Source organism: Chelonia mydas, chromosome 2, assembly GCF_015237465.2.
Source record: "Chelonia mydas isolate rCheMyd1 chromosome 2, rCheMyd1.pri.v2, whole genome shotgun sequence".
In the NCBI taxonomy this organism is placed as follows: Eukaryota; Metazoa; Chordata; order Testudines; family Cheloniidae; genus Chelonia; species Chelonia mydas.
This window is the reverse complement of record NC_057850.1, coordinates 217,301,709-217,326,867: the sequence shown is the minus strand read 5'-3', so window position 1 is coordinate 217,326,867 and position 25,159 is coordinate 217,301,709. Positions and strand designations below refer to the sequence as shown.

The 25,159-nt window shown below is 45.5% G+C and overlaps 1 protein-coding gene across 8 annotated transcripts in view; it reads left to right on the top strand.

The window, feature by feature from the left end:
* Positions 1–25,159, top strand: part of ANKIB1 (ankyrin repeat and IBR domain containing 1) — a 166,578-nt gene that overhangs the window by 66,075 nt on the left and 75,344 nt on the right. For all 8 annotated transcript variants that reach the window (XM_043541217.1, XM_027822725.3, XM_027822726.3 and 5 more), the window contains exon 3: positions 11,939–12,239. In XM_043541217.1, coding sequence (XP_043397152.1) covers positions 11,939–12,239 — 301 coding nt within the window. The remainder of the gene's footprint in view (positions 1–11,938; positions 12,240–25,159) is intronic.

Genomic DNA, 25,159 nt, shown 5'->3' with positions numbered 1-25,159 from the left:
GCTCCACATCAACTTCAAGGAGTGGTCTGCCTGGCATGCCAGATCATCCATGCCCGCTTGCAAGAGAAATGCATGGAGGTGATGACGGACAACATGACTGTGATGTTTTATATAAAGAAGCAGGGTGGGGCTCATTCCTCTCCCCTATGTTGGGAAGCCCTCGAGCTGTGGGATTTCTGCATAGCCCACTCAATTAATCTGGAAGCATCCTACCTCCCAGGTTCTTAGAACGAGTTGGCAGACTACCTCAGCAGATCCTTCCACAATCATGAGTGGTCCTTTCACCCAGACACGGTGAACGACATTGTTCAAAGGTGGGGAGTTCCCTGAATCGACCTGTTCGCCATAAAAAGCAACAGAAAATGCTTGCAGTTCTGTTCCTTCCGGAATCACAGTCTGGGCTCCCTTGCAGACATATTCCTCCTCCCTTGGATGGATCAACTGTTGTACGTTTTTCCGCCTTTCCTGCTTGTCCATGAGGTTCTGCTCAAGATCCGCAGGGAGAGGGCCGCGGTCATACGGATAGTGCCAGCCTGGCCCCGTCAGCACTGGTAATACCACGCTCCTGGAGCTATCGGTGGGCACCCCAATCTTGTTGCCCCTGCTTCCAGACCTGATCACTCAAGATCATGGCAGTCTCCAACATCCCAGCCTCATGTCTGTTCACCTCACTGCTTGGAAGCTTCATGGTTTAACCAACAGAGCTAATGTGCTCTGAGCCCGTTAGGGAGGTTCTCCTTGACATTTTTCTTCCAGTCTTTTACCCTAAGCCACACACTGAAAGTCGGGAACAAAGACTGCACTCACTGGATGTTCGACGACCACTGGCTTTTTATATTGAACGCACAAAGCCATTCTATAAGTCGAACCAGTCATTCATTGTGGACAAAATGAAAGGCCTTTGCTCCTCTGACACAATGGAGCTCTCAGTAATAAGAGTAAAGCTCATATGTGCTGGAGAGAACTTTCTTGGACGGCAGTTGGAGTCTTTTGAATTAATCTCCCCAGGTACAGAGCTCCCCCTAGTAAAGTGGAGAGGATAGAAACTGATAAAGTATAGGAGGGAACTGAAAAAAAAAACCAGGCAAGCGAGAGAGTCCCATTCAATTATATCACATGAAAGCAGACCACTAATTATAGACAAATTTTGTAAGTGTTTGTCAACAAATGCTATGGCTGAACTATAGTGCCTCATGTTCATGAGGAGCTGAGTATAAATAGGCATCACAGAAACTGGGTGGAACAATGATACTCAACGGGACTGGGAAGTACCAGGAATTCAACCATGCAGAATATTATGCACTCTGTTGTTCAGATATTGTTTCAAGGTGCAGATGGTTTGTTTTATATGAAAATTTTAAAACAGAAGAATTTTCACTCTTGAAGGAGCCCACCATTCTGTAACCTGGACTGCTACCATATTGTTATGGGTAGAGCTAAGAATAGCTATTTGCAAAAAGAAAAGGAGGACTTGTGGCACCTTAGAGACTAACCAGTTTATTTGAGCATGAGCTTTCGTGAGCTACAGCTCACTTCGACTTTTGGCACCCACTTAGGGTTGCCTGGTGTCCGATTTTCAACCAGAAAGTCTGGTAGAAAAGGGAACCTGGCAGTGTCTGGTCAGATGCACTGACCACATACTAAAAGTCCAGTTACTGGGGTGGGGTGGGATGGGGTGGGAGAGTGGCAGTCTGTCACCTGGCCCTGAAGCAGTGGCTCCTGGGGTAGCATGTATGGACCAGCTTGGGCCACAGGCAGCTCCTTTGAGGAGCACGGTTTTCAGGGCTGCAGTGGAGGAGAGTGTGGGGGCTCATGGCAAGTGGGGTACAGGCTCCCAGCAGGCATGGAACATTCAATACGAGCTGCCCTGTCAGCCATCCCTTTCCCTGACCAGACTGGGAGGGCTCGAGCAGGCACGGAAGGGGACTGGTAGGCAGGCAGGACAGAGGGAGGCAGGAGGCTGCTGTTCAGGAGTGCCGCATCCTTGCTTGCCAGTGGGGCTGCGTGGTTGCTCCCATGCGGCTGCAGTGCTCTTCTGATCTGTACTCCCAGGTGGTCTGCTGGAGCTGGGGTTTGCAAGCCTGTTGGTGCTACACATGCCGGAGTTGAGGCTGGAGAGCAGTGAGCAATGGGGGGAGAGAAGTGAGCAGGGGCAGGCCTCGGGGAGAAGAGGTGGAGCAGGGGTCGGGCCATGAGCAGGGGCGGGACCTTGGGGGGAAGAGGTGAGGCAGGGCCTTGGGGAAGGGGGCAGGGCCTGGGGAAGAGGCAGGGCATGGGACGGTTCAGTTTTCAGATATTAGAAAATTGGCCACCCTACACTCCATAAAGCTCCTCATTTCAGCAATCTTCCTTTAACTCTGGTTGTTTGCTACCTTGTAGTCAGATGAACTCCTGCTGGAGACTTCCACAGATGTAGTGGTACCAGTGGGATCCAAGTGGACACACTCCACTGCAGAATGGGCATGGCTCCTTCTGTCGTAAAACCTGCTTTCCTGCTGGTCACATTGTTTGTTTAGAGAAAGAAGTCTTTGTGACGTGAACCTTATAAATGAAGATAGAAGAGTGTAGGCAGTATTTGTTGGGGCTAGACTCCAAATAAAAAACTGCTCAAGCATACTGACTTGGACATCAAGTAGTAGTCCATCTAAAAAAAAATGACAGAGTCCACAAGTCAGCATATTCAAGATATTTGTGTTTCTTTCAGGCACAGAGCTTTTCCAGTGCCATAACCTCCCATGTTCTTTGGGGGAGAAATCAGCTGTTGTTGGTGAGAACAGAATTTTCCACTGCAGGCCAATATGCTCCTACCAGCCTTGATAATAAAGTGTGTGCTTGAGACATTTTAAAAAAAGACTTAAATAATTGTGATCTCTTCACATTTTTATTTTTCCATTTTGCTATTCTGTCTATTTTTGAGACAGTAGACAAGATTTCAGGAGAACTGCTGAACAGAAAAGTCTTCTTTATACTTTCCATTTTCTGTTAGTTTAAAATTATTATAGGTTTAATTGGAATGTGGAAACATGATAGTAAGGTCTGTAGTAAAAGAAACTGGAATAGGGAATTAACAGAAAGGGGAAGGGAACCAATATATTATAGAACAGATTTAATTATAAGAGAAGGGCATGGAATGTGTTTTACTGCGAACATCCACAAAATTTCACTTTCCCAAAAACCAGATCTGTCTTTAGCTATCTAAGTTGTTGTATTGGTACCCATCACTGCAGTATCTGAGGACCACCTTTTATTTCCTCCACTCCTTTTCTACCCATTTCTGTAACTCCTTCTATCTTGATTGAATCTTTTACGTTCTCACTTCTTCTTCTTCTTCTTTGCTTTACCACAGCTGTAACTTAAAAAAAAAAACTCAAAAAAGTGAGTTTTTTGTACTTCATTCTAAGAAACATTGAGAGTATTGGCCATTCTTATGTCCCCTTCAGTGATGAGTTCCAAAGCCTTGGCTTTGTTGCCAAGAAAGCTCTGTCTCAAGCTTCTCCCTTGAATTTTATTGCTTTGTAGTTCCTGAAGAATGCAGCTGCTAAATTATTGTTGTGGAAGGTGAGAGAAAGATGTTCCCTAAGCTTCTATCTTCATTCCAAAAAAGGTGCATCTTGCTCAGTGTCAGTGTGATGGAGTTCACAAACCCCAAAATAAGGCTGAGAAAAGGGAAGGGCTGGAGCAGTACTGCTCCTGGGAGAAGGCCAGTGTAAAGGGATCTTCAGCAGCCCGGGCAAGAGGGCAAAGAAAGAGGCTGTTTCCTGGAGGAGTACCACTCCGCAGCAACAGGAGAAGAAGCTTCTGCTGAGTCTTCTCTCTCTCCCCACTCCTTCTCACAAAATGGAGGGAGAACTGGGGCAAAGACTCAAAAAGGCTGCAGACATCAGCCCTAAACTATGGGGTTTAGAAATAAGGTTTAAGTCCACTATGGCCACACCTCAAACTGAGACACAGGCATGGTATGGGGAAGGTGAGCAAAGGGGCCAGCTGAACATAGGCCAGTGCACACTGCTTCTCTTTCAGGCACCTGGGATGGAATCCGGTGGACAGGGAGGGCCCAGGTTCTCCTACCCACCTCAGACCTATGACCCCTTTTCTCAGGAGTGCAGAGCTAGGTATGATGTTGCACTCCATAATGTTTTATGGAAATATGCTTATGAGTGTAAATACAATGTAACTGGAATATGCTTCATGCAAAAGGTCTCTTGTAAGGTATCATTACAAAGCTTATGATCTACTGAGTGTGTTCATCCTATTTGTTTGCATGTATTATTTCTGTGTCTGAAGTTAGGAAAATAAGATATAAACTTGTATTACTGATGTAAACCCATTAAGGGGAAGCCATTAAGGGTGCTTCAGAATCAATGACCTGTAAAGGCTCAGTTTACTTGCAAACCTTCCCGGGTACGTGTGGGCCAGCCCTGGAAGAATGGAGGCTGGGGTCCACAGGACATGTGAACATGTCACCTGATACTGGAATCCATGTTAATCCTGGTGCTTTTCCATTTAGAAGGAGGGGTGGGGACCCAGAGAGACAAAAGGTTCCCGCCTTGTGCCAAAGTTATAAAAGGGGATGGAACGGAACAAAGGGGGAGGCGGCCAGTCATGAGAACACCCCTGCTTTCCACGTAATATGTCTGCTGAAACTAACAAGGACTGTACCAGGGAAAAGATTGGGCCCAGACTAGGAAGGAGTCTAATCTGTGAAAGGAGCTTTTTGGAATGTCTCTGAGAGTGAGATTTTACCTGTAATCAGTTTCTTAATGTATTAGGCTTAGACTTGTGTGTTTTTGCTTTATTTTGCTTGGTGACTTACTTTGTTCTGTCTATTACTTGAAAACACTTAAATCCTACTTATTATACTTAATAATCACTTTTGTTTATTAATTAACCCAGAGTAAGTGATTAATACCTGGGGGAGCAAACAGCTGTGCATATCTCTCTATTAGTGTTATAGAGCCCGGACAATTTATGAGTTTACCCTGTATAAGCTTTATACAGAGTAAAACGGATTTATCTGGGGTTTGGATCCCACTGGGAACTGGGAGTTTGGGTGTTGGAGATAGGTGACCTGCTGAGCAGTTTTTGGTTAAAGTCTGAAGCTTTGGGCATGTGGACCAGACCCAGGTCTGCAGCAGGCTAGCGTGTCTGGCTTAACAAGGCAGGGTTCTGGAGTCCCAAGCTGGCAGGGAAAACTGGCTCAAAGGTAATTTCAGCATGTCAGGTGACAGTCCCAAGGGGGTCTCTTTGACCGAACCCATCACACTAGGGATTACTGTCAATGAGGCCAGTCCAGCTAAGACCTCATCCAGAGGGCTTGGACACCTTGAACTGACATAAAGGTGGGAGTTGGAGTCACAGACCAATAGGCCCAAACCACCCCACTATAGTCAGTTTCAGCCAGCTGTTTTATAGGTAGGTCAGTCTCAGCCAGGCGTTGGGATAGTTGAAAGGTGGTGCTATTGGAATAGAAAGTATATCTGTGTATTGTCCGCATTGTCAGCTGCTGTTTGAGACCATGGCATCTCAATCTCTCCCTGTGGTCAACTGTATCAAATGCTATAGAGAGATTGAGGAGTATGAGTATAAATGTTTTCCCCCTGTTTATGGCCAACAAAAGGAGGAGGTCATCTGCCAGCGCTATCACTGCTGTCTCTGTTTCAGGACCTGACCGGAAATCTAGCTGGGAGGGTATCAGGAAAATGGCTGTAGAATGGTCTGTTTGGAGACTATTCCATTATTGAGCTCATAATCAAGAAAGTAGGGTGGAATTGTGTGAGATATGCTGAATCAAAGGGAAGGCTTCTTCAGTATAGGTCAGACTGTTACATATTTAGAGTGCATTGTTTCCTGGAGGAATACCACTCTGCAGCAACAGGAGAAGAAGCTTCTGCTGAGGGGACCTGGCTGTGACTCCTCCCTCCTCTCCCTCCCCCCAAAGATAGAGGGAGAAATGGTTAGCTGCTGTTAATCATTGCTGGACCAGTAGTAGCCTTTCTATACATTTAAAAAATGCTCAGCTTTACAGTTCAACTCACATTCTTGCAGCGTTACGCATGTGAGCTCTATACTGTTGGAAAGGGGAGATTCCCAGCTTCCCCAGTGGGACCAAGACCTTTAGCCCTCAAATATCAGACTTTAAATTGTGACATTTTATGTACATAAAAATTAATTTAGATAATTCTTACGTGCCTTTATGGGTTGCTCTGAGGTCAGGATAGTGCAATCTTGGTGAATAAGGCAGTTGACTTTATAGGTAGAGGGATAAAAAATAGTTCCAATAATTCTTTTTTAAAACTCTCTAAAACATTTGTAAAATAGATTTTGTGTAAAATATGTAGCATATAAAAATACTTGATTGTGCGGTATGGTATAAAGGTTCTGTTGGCGCTCGTTTGGGAAGACCTCCTTAATTCAGTCATGACTTCACTGCTCATTAGTAATGGCAATCCCAAATTCATGCCAGTTAATCCTTTACACCGCACTACATGTGCACTTCTTTAGGACTTATTTCTGCCACCCTGACTACGCATGGAGTAAGGTGTGACAGAATTGAAGCTACACTGTAATAATTTATGAATATTGTATGTTGATCTGGTTATTAGGATGTTTACTGTATGAACGTTGGTTTAGTTACAGGGGACTGTAAGGAAAATGAGCAAGAAAGAAAATAATGGTTCAAGATAAGCCACCTCTGGGGTAAACACTTAAGGGTTGTTAAAAAACTATGCCTGTGCTATTAGCTTTGAAGATTCCACCTCCTGGCTCCAGCCAATTTTCAGAACTGGTTTTGGCAAACAGGGCTAAGGACTGGGAACCAGAAGATCAAAAGGACTGGAGCAGTTTAAAAAGACCACCCTCTCAAGAGATAGTAATTGTTTTGGGGGAGTTGTTCAGGGGGCCCAGACTGACGCAGGATGTGCTGGGGTGTCTGAAGAAGTTAGGCCTGCCTAGGGTACCATCAGAGGATGGAAAACCTTTAGGTAAGATAGACATTCAAGTAGACTTTTTGTTTTAAAATCCTTTTTTGCCCTAAATGTTTTGTTCCTACTGTTAAACAATACTTTGGTTATAGACAGCTGTCTGCTTGCTGTATACAGCACTGGTCACAGACACCCAAAGGGAAGAACTGCAGGTGCTGAACCCAGTCAGACCAGCTGGGTAGGCACTATTGAGCGTGTACAGGGTACTGTAGCACAAGGCCTGGTCTAAGAGTGGGAGAATTGCAGATTTTCACCCTAGGAGAGATAAAGGCACAAGGCCTGATACCTAAGGGGGTGCACTCACAGAAAGTGGAGAGAGGTGCAGTTAGCCCTATAGCCATGACATAAGTTACTACTCCAAGTGAGCAATGGTGGGAAAATTAAGCTGTTATTCACTATCAAAGTTGCTGTAACTAATCACTGCCCATTTCCACTAAGTTGGTAAATATGGCGAAATGTTTCCATAACTAACTTCAGTGTAGCATGGAGTGCTTCATTTAAAACCGGGGTTCTCAAACTGGGGGTTGTGACCCCTCGGGGTCGGGAGGTAATGAAGTGGATGGTCATGAGCTGTGAGCCTCCACCCCAAACCCCACTTCACCTGCAGCATTTATAATCGTGTTAAATATGAAAAAAGTGTTTTTAATTTATAAGGTGGGTCGCACTCTGAGGCTTGCTGTGTGAAAGGAGTCACCAGTACAAAAGTTTGAGGATGTCTGATTTAAAACCTGGAGTGTTTCAAGGAAAGCTTGAATTCTGAAAGGTCACTGTACCAGACTTAAATGTCTCTGCTTGCAAATTTTTACATTATTTCTTATATCCAGTCTAATTATTGCTTCATAGATATTATCTTTTATAAAGACCCATTGTCATAGTTAATTAGTACATACAATAACTGTAAACTAAAAGATTCTTGCTATTATATGTGCTTCAATTTTCCATTTCTCTCTTGACAGAAGTTTGTTTGTTTGTCGACTAAAGTGTTTTACAGATGAACAGTCTGTAGTAAATCTAATCTAGGGTCAGATTAGAGGTCATACTAGGAAATTATGGTAGGAAATTACTGCACAATTTTTTTGATAGTTTAGTAATGCTGTCATCCTAAATTTGCTAGAAGAATGTAAAGTCTATCTACCTTGAAAAAACTGAATGCACATGTCACACTGTCTGGAGTGGCTTACAACTGTGACTGCCTACCTTAGGGCAGACTGTCAGAAACAGGGCAGATACCCCAAGATGATGGAGTGTTCTATAATTAGATTTCATCAAGCCTTTAACAAATTCCTGGATCACCATACCAGCCTTACCATGGAGTTGCAGACAGTCTCCTTAGATTCTCCAGCCTATCATGCCACCCAGACAAGCTGAACTTTGTGTTAATGGTCACTTAAACCAAAAATCACACCACATCAGATTTCTCCCGGTCCCAAATAAACAGTCACTTACCCCAGATCAGTTGGTACTCCAGATCTTACACCAAAGACAATGCTGGCAGCCAATTCTGTAGTAAACTAACTAAAGATTTATTAGCTAAGAAAAAAGAATGAGAGTTATTGAGAGGTTGAAGCAGATAAAATATATATACAGGTGAATCACAGTTTGTAACTCCAAATGGTGGCCGTGATGTAATAAACTGCCAGTTTCCCAAAAGTCTTTCAGGATACCGAGATTATCTCTGGGGATCTCTGCTTTGCATATGGTACATTCCCTGTAAGAGTCCAAACAGGCCAGAGATGAAGGATCTTTCTCTGAATCCATTTTTATATCTTCTTCTGACAGAAGACAAGCTAACAGTGTCTGTGCTCACATCGGCTTTTCCTTTGATGATGATGAGTGAGGAATACATAGTCTTTTGACCTCCGGTCATCATCACGATGCCTTTTGTTTTGGAATTAGCATCTTTTCTGATAAAGTCCTTCATTAGCATTTCACAAAGTTTCTTTAGTGGGTTATTTTAGTTCCATGGGTATACACGATGCAAACGTTTCACTAGTTTTCATGAAGTTTAAACATCTGAATACATACTTATACATCACTCACTTAGGTCTATATTAATACAACCAAATTGGCCTGTGGCCCTGATCTGACCTGGTCTGCCAGCGTCACAACATATGCTCTTTCTTTCCAAAGACTGAAGTAAATATGAGTAAAATGAAAAAGCAGATAGTGTAAAATAAGTCACCTTTTCAAATATGGCAGACTGAGAGCACTTTAAAAAAAAAAAATCAATCTCTCCATTTTTCCTATAAGGCTGGTGTCCAATAAGGCTGGTGGCTGAAAGGAACTGGTAACTTTTTAACTGGCTTTTAGGTTATTTTTTCATGCCCTTAAATGTTGTCATAAATATAAAGGGAAGGGTGACCACCTTTAAATCCCTCCTGGCCAGAGGAAAAACCCTTTCACCTGTAAAGGGTTAAGAAGCTAAGATAACCTCGCTGGCACCTGACCAAAATGACCAATGAAGAGACAAGATACTTTCAAAGCTGGAGGGGGGGAAAAACAGAGGGTCCCCTCTGTCTGGATGATGCTTTTGCTGGGACCAGAGCAGGAATGCAGGTTAGAACTCCTGTAAAGAGTTAGTAAGCAGTCTAGTTAGATGTGCGTTAGATTCTGTTTTGTTTAAATGGCTGATAAAATAAGTTGTGCTGGATGGAATGTATATTCCTGTTTTTGTGTCTTTTTGTAACTTAAGGTTTTGCCTAGAGGGATTCTCTATGTTTTGAATCTGACTACTCTGTAAGGTAGTTCCCTTCCTGATTTTACAAGAGGTTTTTCTTTTACTTTAATTAAAATTCTCTTTTAAGAACCTGATTGTTTTTTCATTGTTCTTAAGATCCAAGGGTTTGGGTCTGTGTTCACCTATGCAAATTGGTGAGGATTTTTATCACGCCTTCCCCAGGAAATGGGGTGTAGGGCTTGGGGGGATATTCTGGGGGGAGACATTTCCAAGTGGGCACTTCCCCTATTATTTTTGTTAGATGCTTTGGTGGTGGCAGCATAAGGTCCAGGGACAAAAGGTAAAATAGTTTGTACGTTGGGGAAATTTTAACCTAAACTGGTAAGAATAAGCTTAGGGGGTCTTTCACGCAGGTCCCCACATCTGTACCCTAGAGTTCAGAGTGGGGAAGGAACCTTGACTCGTCTTCAGTGAAATTCCAAAATACAGTTAAAAATTAAGTATTTGGGGTTCTTTTGGTTTTCACAAGCTGTGAGGAGGGAGTCCGAAGGCCTTCACGTTAAAGCAAGCAGCAGCTGGAATATGGGTGGACAGAGAGTTTGGCTGATTTTGCATGTGGCTGGGGTTGGAGTAGTTGAGAGTATCTCTGCAAATGACCTTTTCAAATGCATGCAAAGTCCCTGGTCCATCTGCTAGCTCCTCCCAGATGATCCATCCTTCTTAGCTCCATGCAAAGTCCTTGATTTTGCTTTCCACTCCATTCCTTGTTGTTATCTTTCTTTTCCCTTGAATTCACTACTCTGCTGCAGATTCCTCCCAGCCACCTACAAAGACCCCATTTTCTTCCTCCCACAAATTGCCAATTGCTTACCCTCCTTTAAGGATAATTATTTTTTAAATAGAGACCAAGGGCCCAATCAAGTTAGAACCCAATTGTACTGGTGTAATGTGCCCTAATTCTCTTCTCTCAAAACTAGATTGTAATTTTATAATCCTGCCTGTGTAAGGGGCAAAGTAAAGCGGGGCAGGAACCAGATTGAGACTTCAGGTATCACAATCTGTTGCTTTCCCATAGCCTCAAAGGAGAAGAAAGCTGCACCTTTTCACTGGTACAGAATACTTCCCCATCTGGACTATCTCTGGGGCATGAGATTTTGCATTGGGGGCAGGGCAGAACCTCGGCTCTTCCCACTCCCCACTCGATCCACTTCCCACTCATTTGCTTGGTAAGGAGAGTACCAGGCTGGTAGCCCCTACTTAAGCCCCTCATTCCTCAGAACAGGGAGGGGCTTATTACTGAGACCTCTGAGTGTAAAACTTTACATATTGTGGAAGAAACTTTTCTCAATTTTTGCACTGCTAGTAGGAAAAAAAATAACTATCTTAATTTTAAAATACTTATGAAATACTTTGAAGAAAGAAAATCTTTGGTACCTTTGTCTTGAATGAGTTTAGAGCCTGGTGGAGGAAGAAATAAGAAGAGGTTTTGTTAAAAAACACTGACTACACTTTAAAGGTGGAAAAGTTTGTTTGCAACTGTCAGCATGCCTTTGCAAATCATGAGATATATCAGTATTAAAACAATAAGTACATAAATAGAAGTGATCCACATCAGAATATTTACAAATTCTGCTTAAAACATGAATTTTAATGTGTATTCTGAATCGTCTTCTGTTTCTTGGTGTATCAGTTGAATTTATTGCACAGAAGATTTTTTTTCTTGCATTGTGAGTAAAATACACTATTCAGGTGCAGTATTTTACTGCTACTCTGGGATTAGAGATTATGGCTGATTTTGACAGTAACTCACTTCCAAGAGTAAAGGACAAGGGTTGGGAGTAATTGTGCCTGGAGGGAAGAAACACACCTCAAGTCTCTCTTGAATGACCTACTACAAGTGAGCATTCAGAGCAGGATGCATGAACTCTGGAGTGAGTTACATCCAGCCTTTTTCCATGGAAAGGAAGGTCAAAGCAATTTGGGGCCTTTGGAAGAGAATAAAGGGGGTAATTAAAGCAACCCAGGAACACCACACAAATGAGAGAGATTAATAATATTTTTAGTTTTACTTCCATATTTGAGCAGCACAGCTCAAGAGACTAAGATCATAGCCAGCTGTTCACACTTGTGAAATATTTTTAATTTATCACTGAATAGGATAAATCAAAATCTTAGCTAGAAGAGAGTAGCAGCCATAATGAAAATTCTTTGCTTTGACTTACTGTATCAAAATAATAAATTACATTATATACTGATTATTTTTCTTCATTTTTCCGTGTAGGACTTTTCTTTTTGTTAGAGATGGAAACCCAAATAAACGAAATGTGCACAATGAGACATCTATGCACTTGCTGTGTATGGGACCTCAAATTATGATAGCTGAGGGAGCTCTCCATCCTCGCTTGGCACGACCCTCTGAAGATGATATCAGAAGAGCAGATTGTCTGCAAATGATCCTAAAATGGAAAGGAGCAAAGCTTGACCAAGGAGAATATGAACGAGCAGCTATTGATGCTGTTGATAACAAAAAAAATACACCTTTGCACTACGCTGCTGCCTCAGGGATGAAAACCTGTGTAGAGGTAAAAAACAGATATAAATATACAGATTTGTGGTTATATTGTGGTATTTATATATGTATTCAACAAAGCTATTACACAAAGAGAAAATTTTTAATACAAACTTAAGAATTACAAAGATGGGGGAAAGTCCATTTAGAATGCTACATTTGTAAATCTGAAAGAAACAGAACAATAAACTATCAGGTAGCCACGTGAACTGAGGAGAGATCAAAGGAAAATCAAACTACAGATACTTATAACATTAACTTTATAAGATTAAATCATATAGTATGAGGAAGAACCATACTAGTTATTAATAATAATAATTAATTAAAGGAATTTAATGTTCGAGAAATACAAAACAGAAAAATGGAATAAATAGCTACCTGAGCCAAATTTTAGAAGCTTGTTTACCCTACTCGATATGTGAAAACAGCTGTGACTGGAGGAGTTTTAACTACTCACCTCCTGCCTCAAGAATACCTTATACGTGTGTAGGCCGTAATCTCCACCTGCTGATTGAAGAATGAACTCTACTCTCTGTGCTAGCATAACTGCAGTTTACCAACAACAACAAATTCTAATGTATGTGAAAATTCTGTATAGTATCTGCCACTAACTTTGGGCACTCTTAAAACAGGTCTACGCTACAGCTGTAGCACAGCTGGCAAAGATGCTCTAAGCCAACAGGAGATAGCGCTCCCATTGTCTTAATAACTCCACCTCCATGAGACACGGTAGCCGTGTTGGTGTGAGGAGCTCTCCCACCGACATAGCACTATCTACACGGGGTTAAGGTCAATATAACTACATCGCTCAGAGGTGTGGATTTTTCACACCTTCGAGTGACATAGTTATACCAAAGTATGTATGTAGTGTAGACCAAGCCTTTACTGGGAATTCTGCTTAAATGGGAGGTCTGCAAAGGAATCAGTTTAAACCTGATACTAAATGGCAGTGGCTGCTGTGTAATTGGACTGGTAATTCCACTTAATTTAGTGCCTTCAAGTGATTTAATAGTGCTTAGGTCTCTGATTGTATTCCAGTTTCATGCTGATACTGCCTGTTAGCCCTGTTTAAGCTTTCAGTCTTTTCTAGTTTAGTACATGCAGTAAATTTTTGATATGATGGAAAGAAAGAGACACTGAGCTCTTCAGTTATTCTCTCCTTTCAATTCCCTTGGTCTGACAGCCTGATGGGCTCTGACCACAGTGGCTTTTAGTCACTCATAAGTCTACCAGCCTGCCTTCCCCAGCATGGCTCTCGTTTTCACAACCATCTGATTTTTTAGCATTATTGTACAATGCAACAAAATGTACATGTAATACATAGGAGGAGGAGGAGGTAACTGTGCCTAGCACTCTAAAGATCTTTGATCTTTCCCTGTGCCCAGACTGACTAATGCCAAGTTCCTTGTTTCTTTCCTTTGGGTGTGGGGCCCACATTCCTTTCACATTTGACTGAGTGACTAGTTTGGTTTCTCAGTCCTGTTCTGTTTCCTGTCCTTGGGAGCATCTAACAATACACAGAAAAGTTTGTCTATACCACCAGTTCTTTGAGTGCTGGTACCTATGTGTACTCTATATTTGGGAATGCATGCACACCATGCACCCGAGTCCCAGAGATTCTTAACAAGCTGTGTCCATTGGCCAGTGCATATGCAGTCGATCTCCTCATACTTCAGACTAAGGGCATAAGAGGCTGATGTCTCTCCAGTTCCTTCTTACCACTGCATGGCTTGAGTCAGAATCCTCTATGTCCACATATTTCTCCAGCTTCTTTTTTATAGCCTGTAAATAGATATCACAAGTAGTTTTTAGGCTAGCATAGTTATTTTTTATAGTATAGTTTATATATCTTGTTTTTCCCTTTGCTGGGAAGTCCTGCTCATGGTCTGGATCTATGCCTAGAGTCCAAGAATTGGGTCTCTTGCCCTTGTTCTTTCTGTTTGAGCGACGACCACCAACCTCTACTGTTTGGGTAAGATACATATTTCCGCGAAGTGCAGCATCTTTCGCTCGTTTCCCCTGTGAACATGTGAAGCTCATCAGCTTTGGTTGAGGAGACACCCAGAAGGCTATGAGACCTCACTCTGATCTGAGCCAGGGAAATCCACTGTATGTTGGCCCCAACTGATAAGCAGTGGCCCTCCGAGCATGAGCTTGAGAGCAGAACCTAGATCTGCGAAGCCCAAGGACCCATCTTCCAGGACTTCACTTGAGAGTAAGGGGCACTGAGTCTGGAACCCCTTGTTACTTTCGCTCTTAGCTTGCGAAGAGAGTTATTTCTCCATGTATATACATGTACATAATTTTTAGTAGTTCTAGTATAGTAGAAGTGTTAGTGTTTCCTCAGCCTGGGGATTCCACCCCAACCGGGGACTATGCCCGGATCCTGGGCTTTAAAAACCATGTCTCCTGCTGTGCTCATTCTCCGTGACCAATGAGCACCAGTAGTACCTCTGCTGTCTGGGCGAGGTGCATGTCGGCCTTGCTGGAGCCCTAGACGTAACTAACAGTGTGAATCAAAGGCTGTGAACCAGAGGACGCCTACACATTCCTGACCAGAGAGAATGGTACAAGAACGTCCAGGTTCTCAAGTAATTATATAAACACGTTCTTAAAAGATGGTACAGGAACACACCAACCTCTTGTAAGATAAGGATGGGATAACAGGCTAATGGATAAAGACATTTTGTTTGAACTAGCAGGTACAAGGTGTAGGGTTGGTAACTAACCACGTCAGGAGCATAATACGTAACTTATTTGTATCAGTGTATAAAAGGAGAAGTCATAGGAGGGGCACCTATGTCCAGCCTAGGGGGCAGCATCCTAGTATGCTGACTGATCTGGTACCATTGTCGCAGGCATATATTTGTTAGTGTACCTGTAACCACGGAGCCAGGACACTAGTATCATGCTTCGTCAACAATAAACTTGGCTGAGTGCCTTCACCACCGAACCAAGCCTGCGGTCTTTCTTTGAGTAACATTGAGGTCTGCTGAATTAGCAGACTGTGCTCTCTGCTCACCCTGATGATGCCAGAGATCCAAGAATGGAAGCACTGAGCAGCTGTAGCAGCTTAGCAGCCTTAACAACGTTGCAGCAGCAACGACATTCCATAGCACTTAGCTCACTGTGCTGAGATATGCGCTGCTGTTATCTGAAAGTCCTTCCTGCCCAGGACCAGGGAAGCCTGTGATATCTGTCTCCGTAAGCATCTCATGGAAGAGGCTGTGTGACCCCGAGCACACTTGGATCCCGGCCCAGGAGGACTCCCTGTGGAGCAGCCACCTCTTACCACGAGCACCTCTCTGAGCACCACTTATGGTGCAGAACCATTGATACCAAAGGCCAAGGACAAGTCCTTGTGTGAGAGTAAAAAACACTCACGGTCACAAGAGCAGGTCCCCGCAGAGGACTGCTCATAAGTGCAGCATTCCCTCCCCGAGCCGTGCCATGCCAGATTGGGTGAGACATTGTGCATGGATCCTGCCAGGTTGGCACCGAGGACCCCTTGGCTGGAAGGAAAAGCAAACACAAACGGGATCCGAAGGCAAACCCAGTACCGAAACATCCAGAATGCTCACTGATGCACATGACACCACCTGCTCTGACAGCGTCCTGCAGTCCAGCTGACCCCACACACTCCACTAGGTACCTCACCCATCTCGATGGGTGCTCCATGGACCTCTGGCCAAGTGGCAGAGAAGTTGATCCTCCCCTATGCACAGTATCTGCTCCTCTCAGGCCCTCCACTCAGCTGGGACATCCCCATGCCGAAGGATGAACCCCTGCTCCTCCTACCAGAGAAACTGCTCCTTTCATGCTGCACTGCAGCCTTCTGGTACAAGTGGTCCTGCCATTGATAGCACCATCTTCCGACTCCGAGGACTTCTTGGATGTGGAACTGCCATCTTCCCTGATGCCAGGCCAGAGCCTGGATGTGCAAACCAGACCTCCCTATCCTCCAGCCTGTGAACCTTCCCATGGGGCCTGCCACAACCGATAGACCCCCTCCTTCTGGCCTTTGGGGACCAGAGACGTCGAGAACCATTCCCAGGCTTCATGCCAGGCATCCCCTGTACACCTTCTTACCTCGCTGGTGTACGAGGAAGGGGAGGACATGGAGCTGGTACTACCAATTCCACCTGTCCCTACCAGAGCATCCTCGTTGCTGGATGAAGCGATCATCCCTTTCCCACTTTCTCAGTCAGATGGTCACCGGCAATACCAGGACCTGCTACAGAGGGTGGCAGCGGACCTGCAGATTCCTTTGGAGGAAGTCCAGGACTGACAACATCAGCTGCTGGACATCCTCCAACCCCCAGGCCTCTCCAGGGTGGTGCTCCCCATCAATGAGGTCGCCATGGAACCGGCCCGTGCAGTGTGGCACACACCCACCTCATGTGCACCCACACCCAAGCGAGTAGAGAGATGGTACTTTGTGTGGGGTAAGGAGGCCAAATTCCTATTCACCCGCTCTTCTCCCAGTTTCCTGGTTGTTCACACGACTGCTGAACGGGCAAGACGGCAACCACAAAAATCCACCTCTCCTGATAAGGTGGCCAAGAGGCTGGACATGCTGGGCAGGAAGCTTTTTTCATCTGCGGGACTGCAGTTCCATATTGCCAACTATCAGGCTCTGCTAGCCAAATACGATTTTAACAACTACAATGGGCCAGCAGAGTTCCAGGACAAGCACCCACTAGAATACTAGGAGCAGTTCTAGACACTGATGGTTGAAGGGGGGGCTAGCAACCAAGGTTGCCCTCCAGGCAGTAGTGGATGCAGCTGACACTGCCTCTTTACCGGTGGCTACTGATCTAGTCATGCACAGGGACTCATGGCTCCAATCCTCTGGCTTCCTCAGGGAGGTGCAAAATACAGTCGAGGTCCTCTCCTGTGATGAGTCCAACCTCTTCAATGAAAAGACGGAAAAGTCCCTGCACTCCAAAAATTCGCGGTCCGCGCTACGTTCCCTTGACATTTATGCTCTGGTCCTAGATACAGACACCGGAAATAACCCTTTCGCCTGCAGCCACACACATCTTACCCAGCCTACTATCAGCACCTGCAAGAGCTTCCACTTTGACAGCAGCAGTCTCTACCACGACCACATCCTGGACCCTCTCCCAGCTGCAGGCCAAATTTTGATGTGCAAGTCAAGACCTGTGAACTTCTTCAGCGTCACACCACAGGTCATCTTCAGGGGCCATCTCGCCCTATTTGCCCGTTGTTGGGGCTAGACCACAGTGGACAATTGGGTACTGGATATCATCCACCACAGATGCTTGATAGTTCCTCTCCTTCCCACCTCATCGCCCTCCTACCAACTCCTTCTCCAACAAGAAGCAGACATTCTACTCCTCAAGGGGGTGTGTGTGTGTGTGTGTGTGTGAGATAGAGTGCATCCTGCCCCAATACAGTGGGGGAGGCTTTTACTCACAGCACTGCCTCATCCCAAAGAAGGGCAGAGGATGCCACCCCATTCATGATCTTCAGTTACAGAATACGTTTATCAGGAATCCAAATTCCAGATGGTGAAGCTGGCATTGATCATCCTCTCCCTCCACAAGGGAGCATGGTTCGTGGCTCTTGAAGATGCTTGCTTCCACATGGACATCCACCTATCATACAGGAAGTTTCTCCATTTCAGGGTGGGACACCACAACTACCAATTTTGGGTGCTTCCATTCAGCATAGCAAAAACCCAAGAGTGTTCACAAAGATCTTCAGAGTGGTAATGACCAGATGTGATGCCTAGGCCACACAGTACCTTAACCTCAGTACCTTAACGACTGGCTCCTGGTGGCACAATCTCAACAGGAAGTGCTCTCTGTGATCTGCTGTGTTCTCGGCCTCCTGGCATTCCTGGATATTTGTGTCAACAAAGACAAGTCAATTTTGACACATACACAGATAATATACTTCATAGGGGCGAGGCTGGACTCAATCGCAGCATGATCCTTCCTCTCGGCAGACTGCTTCACATTGATAAATGCCCTCATCATGTGCCTTCGCCTCAAACCCCATACTGCAGTCCAATAATGCCTCTCCCTCCTAAGTCGTATGGTGGCCTGCACTCACATAATGTCGCATGGATGACCTTGCATGGTCTACAAGTTTGTTTCTCTCCACCTACAACCCCAGCAGAGACCATATCCCGTGCCTGTGCTGACCTCCCTCAACTGGTGGTCAGATCCATTCCAGATCATGACTGGCACCTCCTTCAGCTCCTCCACACCACAGGCCACTATCAAGACAGACGTTTTCCTTATGGGGTGGGGAGCCCACTTAGGCTGCACATAAACATATTAGAACTCAGGGTAGTCTGTCTCACATGCAACGCCTTCCTCCCACTGGTATGGTCCCTTAACATTCAGCTTCTCTGACAATATCACTGCTGTGGCATAAATCAACAAACAGGGTGGAGCCAGGTCTCCTTTTCTTTGCTCCAAGTCTATCCGTCTCTGGAACTGGTGCATCAGGAACCAGGTCACACTTCAGGCCACGCACCAGGCCCCCAAAATTCCCTAGACGACATGCTCAGCAAAACTGTATACTTCAACCAGCTTCATGATACCATGCTCCACAACCTCTTCGCATGGTGGGGCACTTCCCGGTGGGACTTCTTTGTCTCTCAAGGACTTCGGAAAGTCCCCCTCTATTGCTCCAGGGGAGTTCTAGGCAAGGGCTCTCAAGGTGACACTCTCCAATCCTGGACGGGTGACCTGTTATGCCTTTCACTCCATTCCCCTCCTGCCGCAGGTTCTCCTCAAGATTCGCCGGGACAAGGCCACCGTCATCCTCACAGCACCCTACTGTCCGCAGAAGTTCTGGTTCACTGACCACCTATCCGTCTCTTCTCGCTCCATCATCCCAATCGAGACCTTCTTCACATCACAGTCTGGTATTTGGATGGGCATCAAGTGTAGACTGTGCATGCTCCACCCCGGTTCGGCAAACCTCACCCAGAGCAGGAGGGAATCCGCCAGAACATGCAGCTGCACTAAATGGAGACACTTTCTAGACGTTTCCATCGCCACAACCACTCGGGACACAGTGACCATCCCAGTCATCCTGGTCTATTTCCTTGCCCTTTAAAACATCGGTACTGGCTCTCAACCCTATTTGAGTGCATCTGGCAGCACTTAGCACCTTTCTCCTGCAATGGATGGCCCGTCCGTCTTTACACACCCCACCACTGTGTACTTCAAGAAGGGCTTGATCAACGCCTTTCCATCGATGATGAAGCTCATTCCCCCACGGGACCTCAACCTCATTCTTTCTGCCCTCATGAGACCACCCTTTGAACCGACGGCAACATGTTCTCTATGCAACATAAGAATGGCCATACTGGGTCAGACCAAAGGTCCATCCAGCCCAGTAGTCTGTCTGCTGACAGTGGCCAATGCCAGGTGCCCCAGAGGGAGTGAACCTAACAGGTAACGATCAAGTGATCTCTCTCCTGCCATGCATCTCCACCCTCTGACAAACAGAGGCTAGGGACAACATTCCTTTTCACCAAATGAAATTAATGGGCAGCAGGTTTAAAACAAATAAAAGGAAGTTGTTCTTCACACAGTGCACAGTCAACCTGTGGAACTCCTTGCCCGAGGAGGTCGAGAAGGCTAGGACTATAGCAGGGTTTAAGTCCATTAAGGGCTATTAGCCCGGATGGGTAAGGAAAGGAATGCAAGTGGCATTCTTATTTGCCATTACCTCGGCCAGGCATGTCGGCAAGCTTGCTGCCATGATGCCAGATCCCCCCCGCACCACATGATATTTAACAAGGAGAAGGTGTCCGAATTACACCTCAGTCAATCCATGCACTTGCCTGTGTTCTACCCAAAGCCACACACCTCTCCCGCCGACAGAACTCTGTACCTCCTTGGCATCCATGCCCGAATATTCTACCTCCACAGGACTTGCCTCTTTTGGAAGTCACCTAAACTTTTTGTTGCCATCATCAAACGGTCAAAGAGACAAGCCCTCTCATCCCAGTGAATCGCTAAATGAGTGTCGGGGTGCATCCTTGAATGCTACAAATACTCCAACCTACCTCCTTCTGGCAGAGTCACAGTGCATTCTACATGGGTGGAGTCTGCCTCCTTAGCCTCACTGGCGGATGTGTCATGGCAGGACATCTGCTGAGTCACAACATGGTGCTCTGTCCGCACGTTTACAGCATACTACTCCGTAACGCGTTCAGACGTGGGCCAAGCTGTATTGCCAATGGCAGTTCCACTGGCATCCTTGTACCCACCTCCGCACTGATCACTGCTTGCAAGTCACCCACGAGTGGAATACACGTAGGGACCATCACTCAAAGAAGAAGAAGAGGTTGTTCCTTATCTGTAACTGGAGGTTCTTGAGATGCGTAGTTCCTATCTATATTCCACTACCTGCCCTTCTTCCCTTCTGCTTCAGACTAGAGGATGCAATGTTAAGAGAAGAAACTGGCGTGGTGTCGACCTATGCTACCTCTTATACCCTTGGCTAGGGGCACGAGGAGACCCACTACGCGCTTGCAGGTCTATGGACACTACTAGGAAACACTTCTGGACTCAGGTGCATGGCACACATGCACATCCACATGTGAAATACAGATAGGGATCACACATCCCGAAGAACATCCAGTTACAGGTAAGTAATCTCCTCTTCCCAGATCTTCTAACTTAGGAAGACTGCAAAATCAGACACCCCAGTTCAGATCCAGTTCACTTCACGGTGTGGTGTTTGAAATGGCATCAGATCTACAATGTTCATGTTCGGAAGTCGTCCAAACCATTCTTACTCAAAATAGGAAAGATTCTGAACTGCTGTCTAGCTAAATGGAGACATTTTTCTACCTGAGCACAGCACAGTCAATCTTCCTCAGGCTCTGCAGATATTCCAGTCACTTTAGATTATCTTCTGTCATTGAAGAACTTGGGTCTTTCCATCAGTTCACTGCTGGTCCATCTCGCCACAATCATTTCCTGCCTTCCTTCAGTAGATGCGTGTTCAATTTTTACTTGCCCAACAAACAGTTAGATTAATGAAGGGCTTAGTCAGGATCTTTCCAGCAGTGGTCAGGCCTACACCTTAGTGGAACCTCAGTCTCATCCTGACAATACTCACTAGACCACCATTTGAGTCTTTGGCAACACGCTCTATGCCCCCCCCCCCCCCTTCAATGAAAGTTGCATTTTTAGTTGCTCTTATTTCTTCCTGAAACCCCAGGTTTTGGTTGAAGAGAAAAGACTTCATTCCTTGGATTGTAGACATGCCCCAGCATTCTACCTGCAAAGGACCAAATGAATTAGAAAATGACCAAGACTGTTTCTCGCTGTAGCAGAAAGGTTGCAAAGACAAGCAATATCTTCTCAGAGAATCTCTAAATGGACTTTGGTTGGATCATTATGTGCTACCAATTAGCATATGTCCCTCCCCCAAGAGCACAAGCTACTTCTACAGTATCTCTACAGGAGGTACTTATACTAGACATATTCAGAGCAACAACCTGGAGTTCTATTCACATGTTCACAAAATATTATGCGCTAGTTCGGGCCTCCGCTGTGGATGCAGTGATGGGGACTGCAGTTCTTCAAACATCTTTGTTGCTGGCATCTTCACATCAACCTCTGATCTGAGTACTGCTTGTCAGTTACCGATGTGTGGAATAGACGTATGGACCAGCGCTCAAAGAATAAGTGGAAGTTCTTCATGATGTGTGGTCCCTGTCTGTATTCCACTATATGCTCTCTGTCCCCTCGGCCTTGGATCATATTGGATTTGCTGTAAGAAGAGGAACTGGAGAGGAGTTAGCCCACATTGGCTCTTATACCTTTGGTCTGGAGCATGAGAAGAGCAACTGTGCATGTGAAAGCCAATGGATGCTGCTTGTTAATCTCCAGTCTGGCACCCACGTGTGGAATACAGATAGGGACCACGCATCTCAAAGAACTTCCAGTTACAGGTAAGTAACCTCCATTTACAAATGCCTTAACAAAAACAAACTAGTAGGCATGTGATTAAAAATAAAGAAAAATATCCATCAAAAATAAAATGTAAACAGAAGACAACCATAGCAAGAATATTACTATGGGAAGTATTGATAGCCTGGCTGGAGCTTTTAATTGCAATCTATAAAATAAGGAGGATTAAATCTCTTATTTCTTGAAAATTTGTTTACTTGATTAAAGCTTGGCTTTGAGCAGAACTTTATCAGGGGCCAGCCTGAGACTAACATGAACTGGCCCAGGAATTCTCACAAACCTCAGCACCTTTGTTCCAAATGCAAGGTGCCTTTCATTAACCTTGCCATGTCTAACATAGATACATAACACACACATTTAAAATAAAAACCATCTACGACCCTACCAAAACAAGATACTCCATTGCATGCACTTCTCCCCTGGAGAAGAGGATGAGAGAACAAAGAATATATGACAGATGGGGAAGCAAACTGACATGATGAAGCATCTGTTGGAACTGCAGGAAAGCCAACAAGAGCACAGATCCCCACTGCATCCATTGTATAACTGCCTGCCCTCCTCCCCAAGTTCCATATCCTTCTCACCCAGACGCCCAAGAACGTGCGGCGGGGGAGGCTCCAGGCACCCAGCCACTCCACTCCAGAGGATGGCCCAAGCAACAGAAGGCTGTCATTCAAACAGTTTTGATTTGTAGTGTGGCTACAGTAAGCAATGTGGCCTTGTCCTTCCCTCCTCCTGCATCCCACCACACGCAGGCTACCTTGTCAGTTATCTCACTTTTTTTTAATTAATAAAGAATGAATGCATGGTTTCAAAACAATAGTTACACTATTTCCTTTGCCAGCTGTGATGGAAGGGGAGGGTTGGCTTACAGGAAATTAAAATCAACAAAGGGACGGATTTGCAGCAAGGAGACACACGCACAACTGTCACACTGTAGCCTGGTCAGTCATGAAATTGGTTTTCAAAGCCTCTGATGCTCAGTGCGCCTAGCTGTACTCTTCTAATCGCTCTGGTGTCTGGCTGCTCAAAAATCGTCTGCCAGGCGATTTGCCTCAACCTCCCACCCCGCCATAAACGTCTTCCCCTTATTCTCACAGATACTATGGAGCACACAGCAAGCAGCAATAACAATGGGAATGTTGGTTACGCTGAGGTCTAACTTAGTCAGTAAACTGCGCCAGCAAGCTTTTAAACATCGAAAGGCACATTCTACCACCATTCTGCACTTGCTCAGCCTATAGTTGAACTGCTCCTTACTACTGTCCAGGCTGCCTCTGTACGGCTTCATGAGCCATGGCATTAAGGGGTAGGGTGGGTTCCCAAGGATAACTATTGGCATTTCAACATCCCCAATGGTAATTTTCTGGTCTGGGAAGTAAGTCCCTTCTTGCAACTGCTTGAACAGCCCAGAGTTCCTAAAGATGCAAGCGTCATGCACCCTTCCCGGCCATCCCATGCTGATGTCAGTGAAACATCCCTTGTGATCCACCAGTGCTTGCAGCACCATTGAGAAGTACCCCTTGCGGTTTATGTACTGGTTGGCAAGGTGGTCCGGTGCCAAGATAGGGATATGCATTCCGTTTGTCGCCCCCTTACATTTAGGGAACCCCATTGCAGCAAAGCCGTCATATTTCCCTGAGTTACGACCTGCACATTTCCCAGAGTTACTACCCTTGATAACAGAACATCAGTGATTGCACTAGCTACTTGGATCACAGCAGTCCCCGCAGTAGACTTGCCCACTCCAGATTCATTCCCGACTGACTAGTAGCAGTCAGGCATTGCAAGCTTCCACAGGGCTATCGCCACTCGCTTCTCAGCTGTCAGGGCAGCTCTCATCTTGGTATTCCTGCGCTTCAGGGTGGGGGAAAGCAACTCACAAAGTTCAAGAAAAGTGGCCTTACGCATGCAAAAGTTTTGCAGCCACTGTGAATCATTCCATACCCTCAACACTGTGCGGTCCCACCAGTCTGTGCTTGTTTGCGGGCCCAGAATCGGTGGTGCACTGTATCAACCAGCCCCACTGCCGCCATGATGTCTCAATTGCCACAGCCCGTGCTTTCAGGAATGTCTGTGTCCATGTCTTCATCACAATCGTCATCATGCTGGCGTCTCTTAGCCCGGTTCTGCGCATACTCCAGGATAACGAGCGAGGTGTTTACAATGCTCACAACAGCAGTGGTGAGCTGAGCAGGCTCCGTGCTTGCCATGGTATGGCATCTGCGCGAGTAACCCAGGAAAAAAGGCGCAAAACGATTGTCTGCCTTTGCTTTCACGGAGAGAGGGAGGGAAGGAGGAAGGGGCAACTGACGACATGTACCCAAAACCACCCACAACAACGTTTTTGCCCCATCAGGCATTGGGAGCTTAACTCAGAATTCCAATGGGCAGCGGAGATTGCGAGAACTGTGGGATAGCTACCCACGGTATACCGCTCCGTAAGTCGATGCTAGCCACAGTATTGAGGACGCACTCCGCCGACTTAATGCGCTTAGTGGGGACATACACAATCAACTGTATAAAATTGATTTCTAAAAATCGACTTCTATAAAATCGACCTAATTTCGTAGTGTAGCCATACCCTTAGAAAAATAATTGTATTGCAATTCATGTGTGATAGTCAGTGCCAATGCAACCTGCCTCTGAGGACGGGGAACCCACCATCCCATTGTCTGCACTCCGACTGTGTCACAGATCTCTTAAGTGCTGGGTCCTACCCTACCCACCTGATGCATGAAAGCATCAGAGGAAGGTAAATGGAGGTGTGGATTTTTTGATATTTAGCCAGAATTGGCGCCATGCTGAAGAAGTGACTAATAGGGGAGGTAATCTAGGGAATTTGTAAGGTTTGTTTCCCATTGAGAAGATGTTGGGATCTGGTGATGCTTTTGGAGGGAAGGCAGTGAGGAGTGTAAGGGTGTGGAGAGCTCATGCAAGGGCAGAACTAGAGAATGTA